Source organism: Atta colombica, unplaced genomic scaffold (genome assembly GCF_001594045.1).
Source record: "Atta colombica isolate Treedump-2 unplaced genomic scaffold, Acol1.0 scaffold96, whole genome shotgun sequence".
Lineage (NCBI taxonomy): Eukaryota > Metazoa > Arthropoda > Insecta > Hymenoptera > Formicidae > Atta > Atta colombica.
Genome location: NW_017259590.1, coordinates 1292809 through 1314703, shown reverse-complemented (window position 1 = coordinate 1314703; position 21895 = coordinate 1292809). Strand labels below are relative to the sequence as shown.

Genomic DNA, 21895 nt, shown 5'->3' with positions numbered 1-21895 from the left:
TTTTAAATTTCTAAGATAACATTTCTTAAAGTATGTATTTTTTTTCATGAATGAAAGGGTCCTGAATATTTTAAACCTTATAGATTTTTTTTGAATTATACGCGAAACGATAAATTCATGATGTGCTAAAAAAGATTATATTTTATTATCAAAAAAATCATAAAAAATATACCTTGAGAATATTGTTATTGTTGTGTATTTTATTATAGATTTGATCCGCACAAAGAACTTGTACTTGATGATTTGAATGCATCGTTTAAAATTTCTTTATGCAATATTCTGATAACGTTTCTCAATTAAAAAATAAATGCGCGAATACCTGCATGATAATTAATGATGACAATAAACAATGATTTAAGCAATATTTATCATCGAGGAGCACCGTATCTCTCCGATGATAAACTTTAAACGTCAATGTGACTTATCTTAGGTTCGTCGTCAATTCCGTCAGTAATGCTCGAGCGTGAATAGTGAATTAACAAGCTCTTAGAAGAGCGCAAATCAAGTACGACGAAAGTATTAAAAATCTCGTTCGAAAATGTGGTCATTAATGTTCGTGACAATTTTGGCATTAAGTAGAGCTATGTCGGAGACAATTAACCTACCAAATAACGTATGTTAAGTACTATTATTTCTATTATATAATCTCTTTTATATTTATGATCATGTATATGTACTCATATAAATTGATAATTTTACGCTATTACATATTTCCTTTGAAATATATAATATAAACATATATAATATAAAAGACTTTTTTGCTTTATGTTCATTGTAAACTTTAAATGAATCCATAGATCAATATTTGAAAGAATCTTTATACATTAAAAGCCTTTATTTTTATTTGTTTTTTGTTAAATTGTTTTGCATTTGTATTTTAATTTCCCGAAATTAAGAAAATTAAACTAATGATATTAATTAATTTAAATATATTTTTATATAAATTAATATTTATACAAAAATACGATACATTTCCGTACACAGATGGACGAAACTATGTAAGTGCAGTATAAATTAATACTGATTGTTTAAACGGAGTTAACGATGACAACAACTTTAGAAAAAAATGGAAAATTTTTAAATGGAAGTTTTAACTTTTAGAAAGATATATAAATAAATTCAAAATTGGACGTAATTATAATTCCATGTTTACTCCGTTTATACTGTTTTTAACTAAATTTAAATTTGTAATTTGTATCTTTATGCGACTGATGAAGACCATGTAAAGTCGAAACTAGTTTCGCTTATCTCTAATATACATTACACATTAATTTTAATCAATATCATATAACATTTTAATTTATTCGCTCGTCTTTGGTCGATTTTTCATTATATTTTATATTGTATTTCAATAACGCGCAAGTCATTATTATTTATATTTATACAAATGAGATTTGGTATTTATCCACAGTTGGTTATCTTTTTTACAGGTACAAAATATCATATCAACCAGAATTTTTAAAATTATCATTCTGTTTTAATTAAAATTGAGATATTGTGTATTGAGGATATTACGTTTGATTAAAAAAATAAAATATAACAAGCATATAAAATTAAATAAAATCAGATTCATGCATAATGTGTATTCGATCGCGTAAAAATCATAAAATTTTTGAATGCAAGTCATAAAGCAATCATAAAGGTAGATTGATTCTACCGATTGACAATTGTCCTCGACCTCGTGTCCCATTTATAATCTACGTTGATCAAATGCAACTAAAATGTTACTTGAATTTAAAGTCTTTTAAAAATATTTTACATATAAACTATTTAAAGTGCATTAAATTTTTATCATAATCTTTTTAATTAATTAAAAAAATTATTTGAAGTTTAATTAAAATTTTTAATAAAGTTTAAACCTATGCATTTAAATTATATATAACGTAGGATGTTTTGATAAAAAATTAAAAATTGCAAAACATACAATACAATTACATGTATGTACATGTACATATTTAAAATTATTCATTGCGAGAAGTAATAGAAAGATATTCCACTTATGATATTCTGCTGCATTACATGTTTCTATGAAAACGGATAAATTTATCTTTATGATTAACTTATCAGAGTCATAATAATGGCATGGCCTGAGCAAAGTTAGAAAACGAGAAAGACATAGAGAATCAATTGACAATAACAGACCTCAAATGATATTTTAATTATAATTTGCTAATCGGTTTCTAAAGATATAACGAAAATTATAAATTTATGATATCTGTATCAATAATTTGAAAGCACGTACATTTGTAGTATATGATAGAATATATACATATATGTAAATATATATGTGCTATAAAAATACGTAATATTAATTAATAAATTAAGCTTCCTCTTTAAAGTGTTTTTATCATTTTTTTATATCTATTATGGAACTTTTCGTATACAATATAATATAAGGTTCTAAAAATTAAACGATTGATCGACAAATTTATCATTCAATTCTTGATATATCCCGACGAGAAAGAACATTATGATCTTAATTTATCGTTCGTAGCAACGACTTTGCAAAACAATGTTCGCTTTATTCTATCAGTAGATCCGTCCCGTATTGTGTAAAGATTGCATGGTCGGATTTACGCTTGTTTATGTGTTTTATATGTATGGTGTATATACATGATATGTTCATTTAAAAGAAAAAATTTATATTTCTATTTGTTTTTTAAAAAATATCAAGTATTACTCCATTTATTTTTTATATGAGTAATCAAAATCGAAAAGACGTTTTACTTTAATGTTGAATAACTTAGTGAAAAAAAATTATACGAGTACGTAAATTAAAGATAAATACTCACTCTTTCGAAAGTGGTAAACTGCTTTTGTGTAATTTTTTTCACGCCATGAAACTTCGCAAAGTTTGTAAAAAATTTTCAGATTTGATAGATCTTCATTTGTATTTATATAGCTTCATAAAAGAAACAATCAGATTGTTTAAACTACCAATTTGAAAATGTATAAGAGACTTCTATTTCAAAATGATTTAAAAAATTTTAAATTATTTCATTATGATCACTTTTTATGAAGTTCTTTTGAAAATTACCTGTTTTCGAAAGTCAGAATAAGTGAGTTTTTAATTTTTTGACATAGTATGATAAATGAGCCCAATAAAGGTTTCTCAAGTATATCATTGTGATTCTCCTAATATAAATATAATAAAATATACAAATATAATAAAATATTGTACAATAGTGATAGAATTAAACGATATTTTAGAAATTATTATCATATTATTACTTTTTATAAAATTATTATAGCAGGAATGTAGAATAAATTATTACAGGAATGGCAATACAGTTTCCATGTCGATTATGAGAACAATCAGTTTTTATTAGATGGGAAATCCTTTCAATACATTTCCGGTAGTTTTCATTATTTTCGAACGCCTAGACAATATTGGAGAGATCGTTTAAGAAAAATACGAGCCGCGGGACTTAATGCTATCTCAACGTAAGTTGAATTTTGTAATTTCGCAATTTATATGATAAATACAAGGAAATCATCGTCGTCAGGAAATTAAACACATTTGCACGTAATAGATCTTTTATTTGTTTATTAAATTTAAAATAATAATACATTTCGTTGATTTCATAATCAATAATAACAAAATAATAACGAAATAATTTATCCTTTATCTATCGTCGCGATATATAGTTATGTTGAATGGAGTCTTCACGAACCGGAACCAGGTCAATTTAACTGGACTGGCGATGCAGATTTAGTAAATTTCTTAAATATTGCGCAAGAGGAAGACTTGCTTGTATTGTTGCGACCGGGTCCTTATATCTGCGCTGAAAGAGACATGGTAAATATATAGGTATATTAATTGTTCAATACAAAGTCATTGGAATAAATTATCTTTATCTTATCTTATTTTATATTAGATAGATAATTATCTTATCTTTCTAATCTATCTTTTTTTCTATTCTAATCTTATCTTATTTTATATTAGAGAGATAATTATCTTATCTTTCTAATCTATTCTTCCACATCTGAGATGAAACTTAAAAATTTACCTTTTTAAAAATTTACCTTTTTCCCAGATACTATTTAGAAAACATATTATTCTACAATCTTGATAATTCTAACATATCTACTTTTAGGGTGGTTTACCGTATTGGTTGCTTCGCGAAGTACCAAATATAAATTTGCGTACGAAAGATGCAGGTAAGATATAATTTCGCTAAATTGTGCCTTGTATAAAAATATGCTTTAAGTTTTGAAAAACATTTTGCGATTTTTTGTGTTATAGTAAATTTGTGAAAAAAATAGGAAATTTGTAGATATATTATTATACTTATTATGATTTTAAATATAGAAAATATAAAAATAGTTTATAATATATTTTTTCACAAAGTATTTTTATAATATATATAAATTCATATTTAGGAAGAATCAATAATAACAATAAGGTTTATATGATAAATACAAAGAGAAAATTAGGCTCCTTTTACCTGTAGCATCATTTGCTTACATCACTTTTGCCAACAATTTATTTGCGCACAAAAATTATTGCCAGCTCGATTTTATGTGCAATAATACATGTAAGCAAATGTGACTTTGTTTCTGAAATTTTTATCTATGCGCAAAAGTGCATGTAGGTAATTAATCTGTAGGCAATAATTTTTGTGCGAATGAACTTTCGGCAAAAGTGATGTAGGCAAACGATGTTGTAGGCAATCGATTTGTAGGTAAACAGTTCTTCCAAATGTTGATATATGTAAGTTAGTATATGTAACAATTTTGAGGTGTAAGAAAATAGAAATAATTCATTTCGTTAAAACGGTTTTCATTTTTAATTCCTTGTTTAGCATATGTATATCGAAATATGATTATGAGAAATTATTCTGAGAATTGTAAAAGAATCATTTTTCAGATAAATTTTTAAATATTTTTCAATTAAATATATTTTATTTCCGCGGAAATAAATATGCAATTGAGATAGCAATGATCCGCAACATTCATTAATAATTAACATCTCTTATAGCAAGCATTACTTTCTTTTTTTACATCTTTTTATTATTAAAATACATACAGAAAAAAAGACTTAATGACAACTACAGATGACATTATTAATGATGAACTAAATTTTATAACTAGAATTAATGTACATTTGATGTTTGTTGTAACTATAAAATAATTTATTCAATCATGTATATTAATTTCACATAATATAAAACTTACTACCACTATACTTTTTTTTGACAATAAGTTTAATAATGTAGATATATTAATAAAATTTATAATATTACAACACCAAATTGAGGAATCAAACGTTATTATTTTTTTATTTTATAAAAATTCTGTTTTATAGAAATTTTTCTATTTCTACAGATTTTGTAAGATATGCCACATTGTATTTAAATGAGGTATTGAATAAAATACGGCCACTTTTAAGAGGTAATGGAGGACCGATAATTATGGTTCAGGTAATATTTATTTAAAATATTTATGGAGTTTTCCGAGGTAGTATTGTTCTACAGTATTATCGTTATTCTATGCTCTAACAATTTGATATTAGATTAATATTAATATCCGCTAAAAATTATTTATTTCATTTATAAATAATAATAAAGTTGATAATAACGAAAGCAGATTGTAAAGAAGTAAACATTAACGTAGATATGCACTTAAATATTTTTACTTTAATATATCAATTATTAATTTTATTGTTTTCCTTTCATTATTGTCACCTGTCATCTCAATATCAACCACGTTAATAGATAGAAAACGAATATGGAAGTTACTATGCTTGTGATACCGAGTACATGGACATGTTAAAAGAAATATTTATTAAAAAAGTCGGTAATAAAGCTCTTTTGTATACAACCGACGGTGCATCCGCGTCTTTACTCCGATGCGGATTCATATCTGGGGCATATGCCACCGTCGACTTTGGAACGGCCAACAACGTAACCAATAGTTTTCTGTCTATGCGTCTTTATCAGCCAAGAGTAAGCGATATTGCTATTTAAGAAAAATCAATTATAATAATAAAATTAAGATGTTTCGATCAAGTTTGCAAATTGATATGTAGGGCCCATTGGTGAATTCTGAATTCTATCCAGGTTGGTTAACGCATTGGGGAGAACCCTTCCAGAGGATAAAAACAGAAGCTGTTGTAAAATCATTGGAAGAAATGCTTGCTCTAGGTGCTTCCGTTAACTTTTACATGTTTTATGGGGGTACAAACTTTGGTTTCACTTCTGGTTAGTAAATTTTTTGTTATAGTTTCACGAATTGGTAAGTCAAATTCCCGTAAAAATAATATTTGGGAAATTAATACCAATCACATTAATTATATGTACTTTATTCAACGTAATGATCATCGACAGGAGCTAATGGTGGGACAGGTGTATACAGTCCACAATTGACTTCGTACGATTATGATGCTCCTTTGACCGAAGCCGGAGATCCGACACCTAAATACTTTGCTATAAGAGATGTTATTGGTCGTGTATGTTTGTGATTAGCTTTGTAATAATACGCTGTCGTATTTTCTATTTGACATTTCATATTTTACAAAAAGATTACTCTTTATCAGATGCAGAAAACAAAAATGCATAATAAATATTTCATATCTCTTTTGAGTAAGTCAAGTTCACGTGCGTGCGCTTTGAAATTACAGTATTTGCCATTGCCAAACATGTCCCTTCCGACTGCATCTCCAAAAGGTAATTACGGTCCAGTATTATTGGAACCGGTACTGAAATTGCTCGATAATCGATCTCCGTTTGTGGTGATCCGGGCAACTGGAGACCAGCCTAAAACCTTCGAGGCTCTTTCTGTGAATCAAGGATTTGTCCTTTATGAGACGAACTTACCACCTTCTATCTCGGATCCGGCTATATTGCATGCAACGACAAAGGATAGAGCGTTGATTTATGTAGATAATCAACTACGCGGCATTTTGAGTCGCATAGATAAGATATTTACTATACCACTAGAAAGTCCTTACGGTCATCGTTTAAGTTTATTGGTGGAGAATCAAGGACGTTTGAATTTCGGCAATGAAATTAATGATTCCAAGGTATCAAGGAAATTGTTAAAATAGAATAATATATGCGTACACAACGTAGTGATCTTTTTTTTTTAAATATTTGTTATTTGTTATTTATATATGTATGATAATATACTACATGATAATATAGTACAGAATATACTGTATGATAATATACTAATATATATTAATTCAATGAAAGCAAATGACATTTTAGCTTTAATTAAACATACGATAATTCTGTGATATTTGAATCTTTTTCATATTTGATTCTCTAGGGGATATCAGATGTGAATATCAGTGGCATACCATTAACCAATTGGAATATGACAGGGTACACATTTTCTGACGTATCTTCTCTCCGGGACATAACAACCATACGCATTGACAGTGGGACTTTGAATAAGGGACCGGCATTTCTACGTGGAAAATTCACAATCGTCGGGCAACCGTTGGACACGTATCTAGATACCACTGGCTGGGGAAAAGGAGTAGCTTTTGTAAATGGTCACAATCTTGGGAGATATTGGCCATTAGTAGGTCCACAAATAACCTTGTATGTACCAGCTCCTTATCTTCGCGAAGGCGAGAATGAGTTGATTATATTGGAATTGGAATACGTGTCACAAACGAGAAAGATGAAGTTCCAATCCGTACCGAATTTGGGTACATTATAAATTTAATTCATAGCTTAGATAGAAATATTATTGAGTTGTATGCTTCTTGCTTTTCATACAACAAAATATCACATTTCAAAATATCACATTTCTATACTTGTTTTACAAATAGTTTACTTATCCTTTTCTAGACAACACATTTATTTTAAACACATGATTTATACTCTCTCTCTTTCTTTTGAGTTATCTACTGCCACAACAATTCTTTTAAATCTTTTTAATTTATTTTTAAAAATAAACGCATAAAAAACATATAAGGAGTTTAGCGAGACATTTTCAATCTAATTATATAAAATAATAAGGAAAGAAAGGTAAAACAAATCTATCTGCTGTCCTCTCCTATTGTCTCTTTAACAGAAGTAACAATTAATACTAACGTGATTTTATAAATTATGATATAACATATAAATATATAAAATTTTATTAAGTTTCATGCATATGTTTCTTATGATTATCAAAAAGTTAATATCTAAAGATAATAATTAAGAAATTATTTAATATTTAACAAAGTTATTGAATCACATAAGTATGGAAATTCTGTTTATCCGTTGACTTGTTTGTCATCTTTATATTTCGGAATTATTTGGTTAGGAAGGATGTAAATTGGCGTAGACAGACAGACAGACAGTCACCGGACGCGAAACTCTAAGCACTGCTGGTCTTGTAATTCAATTTTAAAATAAAGACGGCTGTACAAGGCAATTTGATTACAATTACTTCAACAACGAGAAGTCTTATCTCGGGTGTGTCGACTATGAAATTGGCACTACACGCAATATTTAACAGTATGAGTTATTCAATTACATACAATAAAGAAAAATTCTTATGCCTGTATTCATAGTTAGTGCTCATACTTATATTTAACGCTTCCTTATGCCCATATTCATAGTCATGCCCGTATTTATATTTAAGGCTTCCTTAAATTTATCTTTAGATGTTCTGTAGCTAATAAAATAATTTGTAGAGCATCTGAAGATAAATTTAAGTAAGCCTTAAATATAAGCCTGAATAGGGGCTATGAACAGGAAAATTAATTCTAATTTTTTTCTTAAGTAAACATTTGTACTTAAGGACTTTTTGATATTATATTTGAAAGTAATACGAAAAGTTTGGCGACGATTTATATTTGGATTAAAAATTATTTCAATAAAACTGCGTATTAAAAAACAATTAAGATAACATAAGAAAATTTGTATTTAAACTATAAAACTGTATTATTAAATATAAATATGACCTTAATGAGAATTATTTTATATATAGAAGAATACTGAAAATGAAAATAAATATAGATGTTGTTCTTTATTATCTAAAATATATTTTCGATTATATTGATATTCGACACAAATAAATTTTTTTAATGTAAATGGAAATTTTATAAATGGAGTATCATACTATGAAATCGACATTATACCGCGAGAAAATATTCTAGGATAAAATAAATTAGATGGAACACGTATATCTCATGAGAATAAAAGGATATCCTATTTCCTTGAAGAAAAAGCGTATAACGTTATAATTAGAGAATTATTAATTCGAGAAGAAACGTAGAATTTATATTAATTGGCCTGTCAACAGGTTTACTGTTTTGAGAACACCTTATCCGAATATCTAAGCTGAAAAAAGACTCGAGAACGTTTAGCAGCAGTTTACGGAAAAATCGATCAGTTTCGATAATACTACACCACTACACAGCAAAAATATACACATTGTTGCCTATGGTCGATGAAGAACCGATTTGTAAAGATCCTGCGAGACATTCAATAGCTTTAATATCCTCCCCGTTGACAAATGAGGGTTTCGCACGGCAGGACGTCCGATGGCCCGATGCCACACGACGAATTATCTCACCTCCTCTTTCGTACCAATGCTTCCGTAGGCGAATGCCATAGATAATAATGAGTACGGTGACAAAGCACTATCACCTGATTCATAAGCTTTATCCATATAATAATCTGTCTCATGAGCTAATGATATATACATAACGTATTTTTGTATAAATCTATAAACAAATGGATTTTTTGAGAAACGCACAATGTTATTATAAACTTAACGAAGAATATTTCCGTTGAATGCGAATTAGAAGATCGGTTATGGAAGCATCTCTTTTTGCAAGTCAGCTGACTAAGATTTATGGCATTTTAGATTTAAATCATCATTTACGCATGAATCATTTGTGCCATTAATGAAATATAATTACGATAGAAACTTATAGAATAGCCACTTTTTTCTCTCTTTGAGAATTTTATATGGTTTATAAAGAGATGTAAAATCAAATGATATGTTCTATAGATATGTTCTATATAACTTTATAAAGTTTCCGAAGTTGCATAAAAAGATTCTCTAAGTATGATCTGATCTAATATCTGGATATTCTATAATTTTTATCATATGAAGCACATAATTTTTTATAAGAGAAATTATTAAACGAATCTAAATCTTTTACGTGTCCTTTCTTGCTACGCTATTTGTGAAACTTTTATTGTGTCCCCTTGTCGTAGATAATGATTAGTACCAGACGGTAACAGTAGCATAATATAACGATATTATCTCAGAAATTGAAAGTCACACTGGATTATTAAAAAATAAATTAAAGGATGTTTAATTATATATATTTAAAAAACTCGAACACTTTTTATCTACGTATATTATCTTAAGATTTTGCGCCAGTTTTATACAGTTGACATTAATCAAATCTTTTTCGAGATAAAAAGGATTTTCTTTAAACAAAATTTTTTATGTGAATGGTGTGGCCAGAAGTATATGGATAATGTAACTTTCTTCTATTGATTTATTGCAATTTATAACAAGAATAATATTTTACAAGAATTCTGAGATATATTACACAAGCAATTGTAAGCATTTTACGGCGATCAAACTCCGCCCTTTATGAAAAACGCCGCCTTTGACATGCGCCGAAGAGTCGTTTGCGGTGGCATCGTTTCTTACCTTTAATCACGCGTTTAATCTGGTCCGAAGTAGTAATATGCTACGCGTGTGAAGAACTGTGTAATTTGATACATCAAACTTATTTATTTGTCCTAAATTCAATTCTTCATTCAAATTAAATTGTGTATTGAAAATTGACAAGTTAAGTCAATAACAGCAAATTATCGTAATGTTCGGTAAGTGTACAATATAATTGAGATACAAATTTATTAATAGAAATTGAATTATGTAAAAGAGTATGTTGAAGTGGATAATAAATTAACAGATACACCTTAAAATATTTTTGTTTTTGAAAACTACGTATTTTTTGTATGAAAATATTTGTCTTATTAATTATTAAAATAGTGTCGAAGATTTTTTTCAATGATTTAATTGAACAATTAACTGATGCAATAAGTCACATGACCAACTTGGAAGACATACTATATAGTGCTATTTATTGAATTTTTATCATGTAATTATTTACAAACGAGTAGGTTTATATTAGGTTTATATAATTATCATCTAACTAACTGAATAAATATGTTAATACAATTAATAGTTTGGAACGTAACGCAGAATGCACCTTTGGACTTGAGCAGACACGGGACTGCATGGAAAACTAACGTTACTAATACTTTTAAATTTCAACGACGTCTTCCCTGTCAAACTTGCGGTAAAAGTTTTGACAGGCCTTCTCTTTTAAAAAGACACCTGCGAACGCATACAGGTAAATTAGAGATTCTTTTAATCCTTTCTCCAAGATCTATATAATAGATCTAATCTATTACATATATTGAGAGAGGAGGACTGTATAAAAACTTAAAAAAAGGCTGATATCTGAATTCATTAATTTTTTGAAATTTTTCCTGTGTGAAAACTTATTTCCAGACATACTATATACACAAATACATGTATATATCATATCATTTATAAATTCGGGAACGCTTGCGATTTTTTCGTATCTCATGAAAAGTTAAAAATCTCGATGTGAAAAAAAAATATAGAGAAGTTCTTTTTCAAAAATGCGTTTTAAAGAGGAAAGATAGAATTTTAATTCTGTGTTTAATCTCGTCTTCACGATTTTCTTTTTAAATTACATAAAATTAAAAATAGTACTTTAAAAAATTTTTTTTCATCCAAATATTTAACTTGTCGAGATACAAAAAAATTACAAGCGTTTATGAAGTTATAAATAATAGTATATACTATATATAATAATAGTATATATAAGAGTTTTATAATAAATATAAAAAATTTTTTTTAAAAGTAGCTTTTTCTTTCATATTCTTACATGTAGTTAACATTTTAAAAAACTATTCTCAGGCGAAAAACCACATGGATGTGCAATATGTGGTAAAATGTTCAGTACAAGCAGTTCATTAAATACACACGTTAGGATTCATACTGGTGAACGTCCTCATGAATGTCCAATGTGTGGAAAGCGTTTTACAGCATCATCGAATTTATATTATCATCGCATGACGCATTATAAGGTATTTTTTTTCTGAATTCCTTGGAGTAATATGCATTACTAATGCAACTTAAAAATGACCAACTTGATATAGGTAAAATAAAACGAGAGAATAAATTAATCATTATAAAATAATTTCTTCCTAGAGTAAAGGTATTCTAATTATCAGATTTGTATGAAACTATACACACACGCACACACACATACATGCACGCACGCACGCACGCACACACATACACAAGGGGGGGAAGGAGGGAGGGAGGGAGAGAGGGGGAGAAGGAGAAAGAGGGAGAGGGATAGAGAGAGAGAGAGAGAGAGAGAGTTTTGAGAGAGAGAGAGAGAGAGAGAGAGAGAGAGAGAGAGAGAGAGAGAGAGAGAGAGAGAGAGAGAGCGTGTCTCATTTTAATTGCCGCAGGCAAATATCTTAAAAAATACATACAAAATATTTCGTAAACTATTGGTTTTTAAATATTATAATTTCCGCTCTAATACTTTTATATTAGAATAATTGCAGGAATCATATTATATAAAAAATCATACGATTCCATTTCAAAAAGTAGAAGATTCTTGAAATTAGTCTTTCATCTATAACATCTTTTCGTATCTTATTTGCCTGGAGCAGTTAAAATGGAACTTATATATATATAAAATTTGAAATTCAGGAGAAACCACACAAATGTGATGAATGTGGACGATCTTTTCCAACTCCTGGTGATTTAAGAGCTCATGGATATTCTCATACCGGTAATTGGCCTCTACGTTGTTCCATCTGTAATAGGGGATTTTGCAAATTCGGCGCATTGCATCATCATATGAAATCACATGGTAATAATAATACTTCAACAATCAGGAAATATAAAATTTATTTTATTTTATTACACCTTTATACAAGCCATTATTAATATACAGAGATTATTGATACATGACAACGATAAATAAAGAATAGTAAGAATTGAAAAAAAAATCTCTAAAATTATGTTTAAAAATTTATTTTTTTAAATAATTTTAAAGATTAAAGAAAATTTATAATCTCTTAAGAATTTTTGTGACGTAATGATTTATAATCTATGATATGAATTTTCTTCACAAATAATGAATAATTTTCTAATCATAGTGAATATATAACGAATTATAATATGAATATATATGCAAAATTTTTATAGGTGATCGTTCTTATTACGGTATCTACAATCAGAAGTCTCCCGTCATCAATGATTTACGAATTCATGAGCGTTTACAGCATTTGAATATGTCAAATAATAATGCAGCTGATTATACACAGAATAGTATTTCAAGCATAGAGATTATCAAGTTTGAAGGTTTCAATAATAATTACATACAATTACCTACAATGTATCCATGGCCTTCTCTTTCTTGGATGCCATTACAATTCTCAAATTAATTTATTATCTATATTTTCTGCAATTAATAAACCAAATTTTATTAACTTCTATAAAAGTAGTAATTAACAGAAAAAGTATATATATATATATATATATATATACATACACATATATACATATAAAGGATATGTTTATTCAATGTCTAAAAGAAATGTATAATATAATAATGCGCAATATATATATGAGTAAAAGTAATATTTCTAGACTTTGTCTTTCAATTTTTTTACCTCTTTTCTCTCTATTCAAATATCTGTACCTATGTATTTTTAATTTTTATTTAAATGTCAAAAAATAACATAATACATAATGCAAATAAAAAAAAAATCGAAATGCAATAAACTACAAATTGATAAATTAAGAGCATATCATCTGTGAAAACAAAAGTATTAAATGAAAAAGTTAATATATGTACTCAACTTTCAGTTAAATCTTTCTATGTATTAGATTTTACAAAGAGGAAAACAGTATTTATTATCGTTGATAGAAAAACTGAGAATATAAGTTTCCGAATTACTTCATGTAAATAAAATTTATAAAACTAATAATTATTTTTTTTTATCAAATGCAATATATACGGATTTTATTAATACTATTATACATATTTTACTTAATATTAATAAATTTTATTACACTATATATAAAACAATAATAGAAAACACAATAGGATTTTTCACTTCATTTATTATACTTGTTCTATTTAATGATTTAAAATAACAACTTACATTTTTTATTGTTCAACATTGTAAATGAAAGAAAAAGGTGATTATTGGATTTATTACAAATATTAAATATACAATACATAATATCAATAATATAAAAATAGCTTATATTTTTTGAAGTGCATTAATTTTCTAATATGGTAAGAAATTAAGTATGAATAAAGCTTATTAAATATTATATAATTATAGATAATACAAATGTATTGTCTTGTGTGTGTACAACTTAGAATGAGAATATGTATTATTATGTCTCATAACTAGTAAGTCTACAAAAATAAAATGTATATTAATATGTATATTAATATGTATCTTTAATAAAAGTAAAAAAATATTAAATATTTTTGCAGATAATAAAAGTATTGTAACTAATTTTTATTGACAAATGTATATATTGTAACAGAAAAATAAAATACTATTATTTATGTTGTACGATAGAAAGATACTACTACTTTATATATACTATCCAAGCAATATTTTATAATAAAAAATATAAGTTTTAATTTTCTTTCAATTAAGTACGGACTATAGGTTGTATGGATTATATTTTGAATATTATTCCCTAATAATCACAAAATCTTAAATATTAAAATTTTGTAAAAATCCAGCAAACAGTGCGTAATATAAGATAAAGACAATGTATTTCATAAATCAACATTTATCGATACAACTAACATTAATATTAGTGAGTATTAAAAAATTGTTAATCCAGAGTATGTAAATTGTGGACGCATATACTTGAATTATACATATAATTTTATAAAGAAATAAAAATATAAAAAAACATAAATTTTACAGAAACAGATTTCTCTTTTTCAAATATATATTTTTTGATTGTGATGTACAGTTGATGTAAATAACAAATTCAATTAACGCAACAAAAAAGTATGCGTTTCCAACGACATCGTTTATGATTAGTATTTCTTCTTAAATCTGAATTGTACGTGCTAATGTCTGAGATAGTTTCACTTAGTAAAGAACCATGAACTGATACAGTCTCATTATCTTGAAACCATTCTGGACTATTAACATACATCAATGCACAGTCGGATTGTTTATCAACTATTATGTTCATTTTAGGGCTTGAGATATTTTGATTAGACACAAGTGCAGTAGAAATTTTTGATTTCTTTCGAACAGAATTCTCATATACATTAATTTCAGAATCAATGTCACGATTTACGATTGCATTAGTTATTTTTACAGCTCTATTACTGGAACACATTTTAGCTTCAAAATTTGAGAGGGTTGAATTATTTTTTATAAATGACTTCTTTTCGGGTACGATTGTTTGGAACGGAGAAAGTGTTAATCGTATCTTGCTCAAAGTAAAATCGTTTTCATCAAAATTAAAATTAGGTGTTAATGGTGTTTGAGGTTCTTGGATATTTTTCTGAATCTCTATCTCCACATGTGACAATATCTGTTTTTCCAAAAATATTCTAAATGTACGTTTACTTAACTCAGCGTTTCTCAAATTTGTTCTATAACTTTTTTTGTGCAAAACGACAGAGTCATTGACATCTGTTATCATTTTGGATGAGTGTGGTCTATAAAAAAAATTGGTAGTATCATGATGTCGACATAAAGAAGAAAATGAAGAAGGACGATTAATGGAAAAATCAAATGTGCTTGTAACCTTATTATTAATGTCAGATGAATTTTGCTCAGTTGAGATACAGCATTCATTTGAAAAGTGACTTGAATCATTGAAAGTTTCTAATAAAATTTCTGCCTCCAATTGTCACTTGCATCCAAAAAATGTTTGATCACTTTGTCTGCGATGTTGATATGTTAATGGCACAACTAGTCGGCTATCTTTACTTTTGTAATATTCATTAAAATCTAATCGTACACTAAGTAATTGCAACGACACATCTTCAGCGGAAGCAAGCATTAATAAAAATTTTTTCACACGATCCTGAAAAAAAATATATATTTTAAAAACATATATTGTTTTCTTTCAAAGATAAAAATAAATAAAAGCAATTTTTTATATCTCATTTTAAACAGGAGCAATATGTACAATATGTGCAATTAGGAACAATATGTAAATTATTACTTTATAACGATTAAAGAATCATGTAGATAAGAAAATAGTAATGATGATGATAAATAGTAATGATGATAAATACAAAACTAGAATATAACATTTCACTTCATTATTACTTGATATGTTCTCGAAAGTAGTCGCAATTGTATTGAAAGTGTATTTAGGTATTTTAAAAATGCTTTCTCTCTTTCTTCAATTTCTTGATCTTTTTTATTTGTACGACTCCATTTTTTTGTTTGCTCATGTCCTAAATTATCATTTAATCGTGCCTCATATTCCTGAGTAGCACGTGCAAGGAAAGTTTCCTCGAGATTCTGAAGGTCTAGTATTGGACTGTAAACTGAGCGTAAGTGATCCATAAGTTCCTGTAATGTCAAGAATAGTACAAAAATATGCGTTCGTATGTATATATAAATATCATCTAATACTTACTTGGGATTTTTCATCCAACAATGTACCATGTCTCACAGAATCAACAAAATGACTATGAGCTGCAATTATATCATCAAGGGATGACGCCTGAAGAAGTTGCTTCGCAAATGTATCCCAAGAACATTCGATTACCTTCAATTAATTAAATTTTTCATTTGTTAATGTGCAATATATAAGTTTTCATCATAAAATTACTCATTATTATATTAATGATAGATTAATAATCTAAGATTATTAACAATAGTTTAACGTAACATGTCAAATTACCTCAAATAAAAAATAATATTGCATCTGATGAACTAAATGAACCATGCTACTAGTAATTAGATGAATATGATTCTGGATAGGCAATACTTCCGGCATTTTTCTGAACATTTTTGCTGATGTTGTTTGTTGTTTCCAAATAGCAGATAAAATTGATTCCATTCTCTTTGCTTTCCACAAGGCAAAGAAAACCGTTTGATATGTCTGTCTACATGGCTCCAAAATCTAACAAGTTGATTACGATTCCTCAAATATTTAATGTGTAGATTAAAAATTACAATTAATATGTTGTAACAATATTTTACCGTTCCTATAGGTCCATCAACATTGTAATCTAAAATAAAAACATCCCATCCTGTTTCACTTTCTGAAGGTGCTAATAATCTGACGTCTAAACGTTTTTGCACATCTAAATCATCTAATTTTGTACTAGTTGCCCTTATTGCAATTTCAAGTATAGATGATATATTATGAGGATATAAAGAACTTGCTGGTTTAGCTAATTCAGGCCTGAAATGTATAATTAAAATTTTTTAGATTTAAAAAAAAATATATATATATATTAGAACACAGAAACATATCATTTCTTTCTCTTCTTGCATATATCATTAATATAATATAATATAATTAATACATATATATAGGTATATTAATAATATATTTTAAAATCTAGATTAATATATATTAAAATATATATTATACAATATTCTTACTCTAATAAATGCATAAGATGTTGAATAAAATGGCCTTGACCAAGCAAAAGATATCCCTTAATCCCCTGCAAATGATCCATAAGATGATATTGTTTTGTCAATATTTCAACAACTCTTGTTGAAGTTTCTTTATATGCTGCATCCATCATAGTTTGCAAACGACCATCTGGATCCATATCGAAAAAAACTTCAACTAGAAGAAAAACGATAAAATATTGAATATCCTTCCAAGAGTTAGATAAAGCTGTGAATAATCCATTTGACATTAATCAAAATTTTTATAAATTGCAAATATTTTCCGACACAAGCATTATCAAAAAAGACACTATTAAGATCTTGTAGCAATAGTTATCAACAGTTGGCATGATTATTATTACTAACCATTATATTCCTCATCAGTATTCCTGAACATATCTGCATGTCTATCTTGCCATGGTGAAAAGTCTTTACAAACTTCACGTAAGAAATTAATACTCTTTCCTGTTCCCAGAATCTTTTTCGCTTGTGCTTTACTAAGGAAAGATGGCACCATTGAATTTCTTACTTGATATTTTTCATGCCACATTCTATCACCACTAACATCGTTGCACGCTTGAATAAAAAATTCCTTATATGGGTCGTCTAATTCTCCATCAGCGATCCATCTCATTAACATGTTGTATAAAGGATTGCAAACACTTTCCAAAACTCTTTTGACTAAATTTTTCACAATGGCATCTCCATGATAGCTGAATTCATAAACAGTTGATGCTAATGCACCACCTTTTTGACCTTGGCAAGCTCTTACTATACTTGCTAACCACTTCAGAGTTTCCAAAGGATCGCATGCCCAAAGATGTAAGTGAGATAATGTAACTCCATATGTTACCATTTGATGTTGAGACCTGTTATCATTATTACGCTTACATTACTTTATTATAAATATTACATTAAAGATACTTTCCAAGTGTATTCCAAACAAAAAAAAATTGTTATTGGGTTTATAAAACAATATAATTTTATGTTCAATATAATCTCATATCTTTGAACCTACTACTATATACCATACTATGTACCATATGTATCTAATTCTTACCTATTAACTTCTTCTTGCATTATAGCTATAAATCTGTAATATTCTGACAATTCCTTATGTAACGCAGCAACAAAGCTATCAGTGACTCTGCCTGCACCAGTTACAGACATTCTCTCCAATCCTTTTCGCACTACACTATGTAAATATCCCAGTTCACTCAGTCTTAAAACAGCTTGTTTTTGTGATCTATTAATTTTTGCTACAGGATCTATCTGAAATCCGTAGCTGGAGTCTAACTTTAAAATTTTTCCTTCGACACTTTGAAAAGAATATATCAAGTCTTGAACTAATACATCTTCTGAAATGGATTCCTCATTGAATATCTTATTTGGATGTATTAATAATCCTTTTGAACTTGTCTCTGTAGTATTTAATGATACAACTTGTGCTGGAGAACATGACGTTTGTGACAATTGTCCTAAATATAAAAAATAATTAGATAATTCTCTGATAAATGTTGATTGTGTTAATCTTACCACTAGTTGATGCAATTGGGCTTAATTCCGATTTCATATCTGGAAATGAAAAGATCCTGTCCTTTATTTGTTCCATCGATTGGCCCATATTCAGTAGAAATATTAGAATGCTTATACGATTCTTGAGTGGCTAATGAAAGAACAAGATTGATGCAAGAATTTATACATTTGTAGGTGCGAATAAATATAAATAAAATAAGTATGAAACAAAATGCTAAGAAGGATGTAAAATTGTTTTGTACCCCATCTTTTAAATCATTGTGCAGTTTATCAAACTGCACTGCATCTCGTGGTGATAATTTACTCTTTATATATGTTGCTACGGTTACTTCATCTTCTCTCAGTGTTTCTATACCTTGAGTAGATGACAGTAAGCCAAGGGAAAAACGCATAAATCTTCTGATTAATTCTGTAAAATATAAAAAATGTTTTAGCTTGTGTATGTTGTGTGTGTATATGTGTGTGTGTGTATGTGTATGTGTATGTGTGTGTGTATATATGTATTATGTTACAGATTTTTATTTTACAATACATATTGCATATTTATATATTTATATATCACACAACTTATATTTATTAAATATAAATGCATATACTAAAAAATCTGAAAAATTTGACAATTATAATTTATTAAGACACATATATGCTAAAATCCAAATCTATTTGAAAAGATTATCATCATTTACACCTTAATGTACAACTTAATGTACAGAGATTTAAAAAGTAAATATGAAGCATGCCATCTTGCTAAAATTAATTAATTCTTAAATTAAGACACTCTATATCCAATATTTTTTGTTAAATTACATGCAAAGGACTTTTTCGAATAAGTTTGATTTATTTTAGAACATAAATAATACAAATTAATCAAATTTCGTTAAAAAGACCAGTCAAGATTCCTGCTCTAAATTTTTTAATTTACCTTACTATATATTCTCAAAATAAGATATTTTTTAAAAAAATATCTCTTATCATATTAAGCAATATTTTATTACTGAAATATGAGACATTAATAACTTTATTACTGAAATATGAGACATTAATAACTCTTAATTACATTGTTTTGAAAAATGAATTGTGTAGCAATTAATTGGAGTAATTGACTAATATACAGTTGATATTTTCTATCAATTAATATAATTCCGACAATGGTATAACTTTATTCAAAACTAACCTGGTTTTTGTTCGCCACATAGAGAAATAATCATATTCTGAACCAGATCAGCGATAGTTTCAGCTTCAATGGGATTCATGTTTGTATCATATAATGATTCCTATAATCTTATTTGATGTTGTATTATATATAGATATTTATTATATATAGATATTATTCCTCGCGACACACCGTTTAAATGTTTAACATTGTCTTTGGATCAATTATATCGCAATTTAATTGAGCGGCAAAATACATGTATGACAGTGTATGTTGTGTATACACTGTACATACAACACATGAGTCATACGTCTCGATCAGTCTCGATCGGCTAGTAACAAAATTAGTAATGAACACAGGAACAGTGCCACCATGATTCTTGTCCAAGAACTAAAATATCGATCATGAATTACGTCACATAATTCAAACAACCGATAGCCAGTGTTTGTCATTCATGTGTGTGTGTGTGTGTGTGTGTGTGTGTGTGTGTGTGTGTTGCAATATTAATTTTGTGAAATTAAAAATTAAAAGATAAAATGAGTTGTTATTATTATGTGGAAAAGTGCAATAGTTCAATAATTGTAAAATATTTCAAACACAATAGGTGAGAAAAGATTTTTACGATCGAAGCAAATATTAGGCCGGCAGTCATAGTTCGTTCCTATTTTAAGATCGTCTTAAATATCGACGAGATACTATTAAAGACGATCAATCGGTTCTTATGGAAATTCGCGGATTGAAAATTTAAATGATTAAGAGTAAAAAATTAATAATACTTTTATTAATTCATAATTTATTAGTTTCATAGATACGAATATATGTTTAAAATTTAATAATACTCGATTTTTATTTAAAACTGTGATTTTAATGTTATCATCCGAGTTTGATTATCAATAGAGATGATAATTGCAGAGAAAAACTTGTATTTTTTTGATAATATATAAGATATTAAAGCATTATATAAAAGTATGCATACTTATATTTATACAACATTTATATAACAAAAAAAATCACGAATTTAATGAATTGCCGAAATCACAAATTTTTATTAATTGTCGATAATATCATCGTTCTTCAATTATCTCTAGATTCTCGGAGCTCTCGACAATCATAAAAATTTGTCCAGGACTGACCGTCTTTAATAGTATATCATCGGTGATTTGGATAATGTAGTAAACTCATGATTTTTTGTCTTATATTATATAAGCGTTCTATAAATAAAAGTGTACTTTTTAATGTAATAATAACTCATATATTGATATTTTATTATATATGATATTTTATTATATATAGTATTGCATAAATAAGTATGTATATTTGTAATATTACAATATAGCGATTTATTCGGTAGAGGTGCACTAGTAGTGTGCACAATTTAACAATTAATTGCAAAGTAACAAAAAGCAGCAACACATCAATTTTTTATTAAAAATATTGTATTGCGCGGATTTTGAGTAATATAAAATTATTATACTAATAATCGTTTATTAACATACAATTATATGGTAAGTATATTACATGGTAGTATACTTATCAAGTA

The 21895-nt window shown here is 27.4% G+C and overlaps 3 protein-coding genes across 4 annotated transcripts; 2 read left to right on the top strand and 1 right to left on the bottom strand.

The window, feature by feature from the left end:
- Positions 1 to 454: 454 nt before the first annotated feature.
- On the top strand, positions 455 to 7988 carry LOC108693648 (beta-galactosidase). The gene is made up of 10 exons (XM_018202691.1): positions 455 to 613; positions 3278 to 3444; positions 3649 to 3799; positions 4098 to 4161; positions 5329 to 5423; positions 5718 to 5948; positions 6032 to 6203; positions 6330 to 6451; positions 6623 to 7024; positions 7273 to 7988. The coding sequence occupies exons 1-10, from the start codon at positions 539 to 541 to the stop codon at positions 7669 to 7671; spliced, it is 1878 nt and encodes a 625-aa protein (XP_018058180.1). The 5' UTR covers positions 455 to 538; the 3' UTR covers positions 7672 to 7988.
- A 356-nt stretch (positions 7989 to 8344) lies between these two features.
- Positions 8345 to 13472, top strand: LOC108693611 (zinc finger protein 239-like; the record flags this gene model as incomplete). The annotated part of the gene is made up of 5 exons (XM_018202645.1): positions 8345 to 8456; positions 11159 to 11326; positions 11923 to 12092; positions 12733 to 12895; positions 13234 to 13472. Coding segments are annotated over 5 exons (852 nt in total), but the record flags the coding sequence as incomplete, so codon positions are not given.
- A 1539-nt stretch (positions 13473 to 15011) lies between these two features.
- On the bottom strand, positions 15012 to 20455 carry LOC108693662 (gamma-tubulin complex component 3). Of its 2 annotated transcripts, XM_018202709.1 has the most exons (11): positions 20377 to 20455; positions 19445 to 19611; positions 19203 to 19332; positions 18727 to 19144; positions 18033 to 18535; positions 17652 to 17844; positions 17244 to 17448; positions 16942 to 17163; positions 16675 to 16806; positions 16359 to 16607; positions 15012 to 16110 (listed from the first exon to the last, which is right to left on the bottom strand). In XM_018202709.1, exons 1-11 carry the CDS (start codon positions 20453 to 20455, stop codon positions 15934 to 15936), a joined length of 2475 nt encoding a protein of 824 aa, XP_018058198.1. In that variant the 3' UTR covers positions 15012 to 15933. The 2 variants fall into 2 exon arrangements, with proteins under 2 accessions (XP_018058198.1, XP_018058199.1); XM_018202710.1 differs by lacking the exon at positions 20377 to 20455 and having other exon boundaries at positions 19203 to 19241; positions 19445 to 19506.
- Between the last annotated feature and the right edge of the window lie 1440 nt (positions 20456 to 21895).

What these genes read in the sequence shown, in the direction of transcription:
- LOC108693662 (XM_018202709.1), bottom strand. Translation starts at nt 20,455, where the DNA reads ATGAATCCCATTGAAGCTGAAACTATCGCTGATCTGGTTCAGAATATG. An exon ending in ATGTGGCGAACAAAAACCAG is followed by an intron (nt 19,612 to 20,376) that starts GTTAGTTTTGAA and finishes TATATTTTACAG; the next exon opens with AATTAATCAGAAGATTTATG. An exon ending in CATCTTATGCATTTATTAGA is followed by an intron (nt 17,449 to 17,651) that starts GTAAGAATATTG and finishes TATACATTTCAG; the next exon opens with GCCTGAATTAGCTAAACCAG.
- LOC108693648 (XM_018202691.1), top strand. Translation starts at nt 539, where the DNA reads ATGTGGTCATTAATGTTCGTGACAATTTTGGCATTAAGTAGAGCTATG. An exon ending in AAACTTTGGTTTCACTTCTG is followed by an intron (nt 6,204 to 6,329) that starts GTTAGTAAATTT and finishes GATCATCGACAG; the next exon opens with GAGCTAATGGTGGGACAGGT. An exon ending in TAAGAGATGTTATTGGTCGT is followed by an intron (nt 6,452 to 6,622) that starts GTATGTTTGTGA and finishes TTGAAATTACAG; the next exon opens with TATTTGCCATTGCCAAACAT.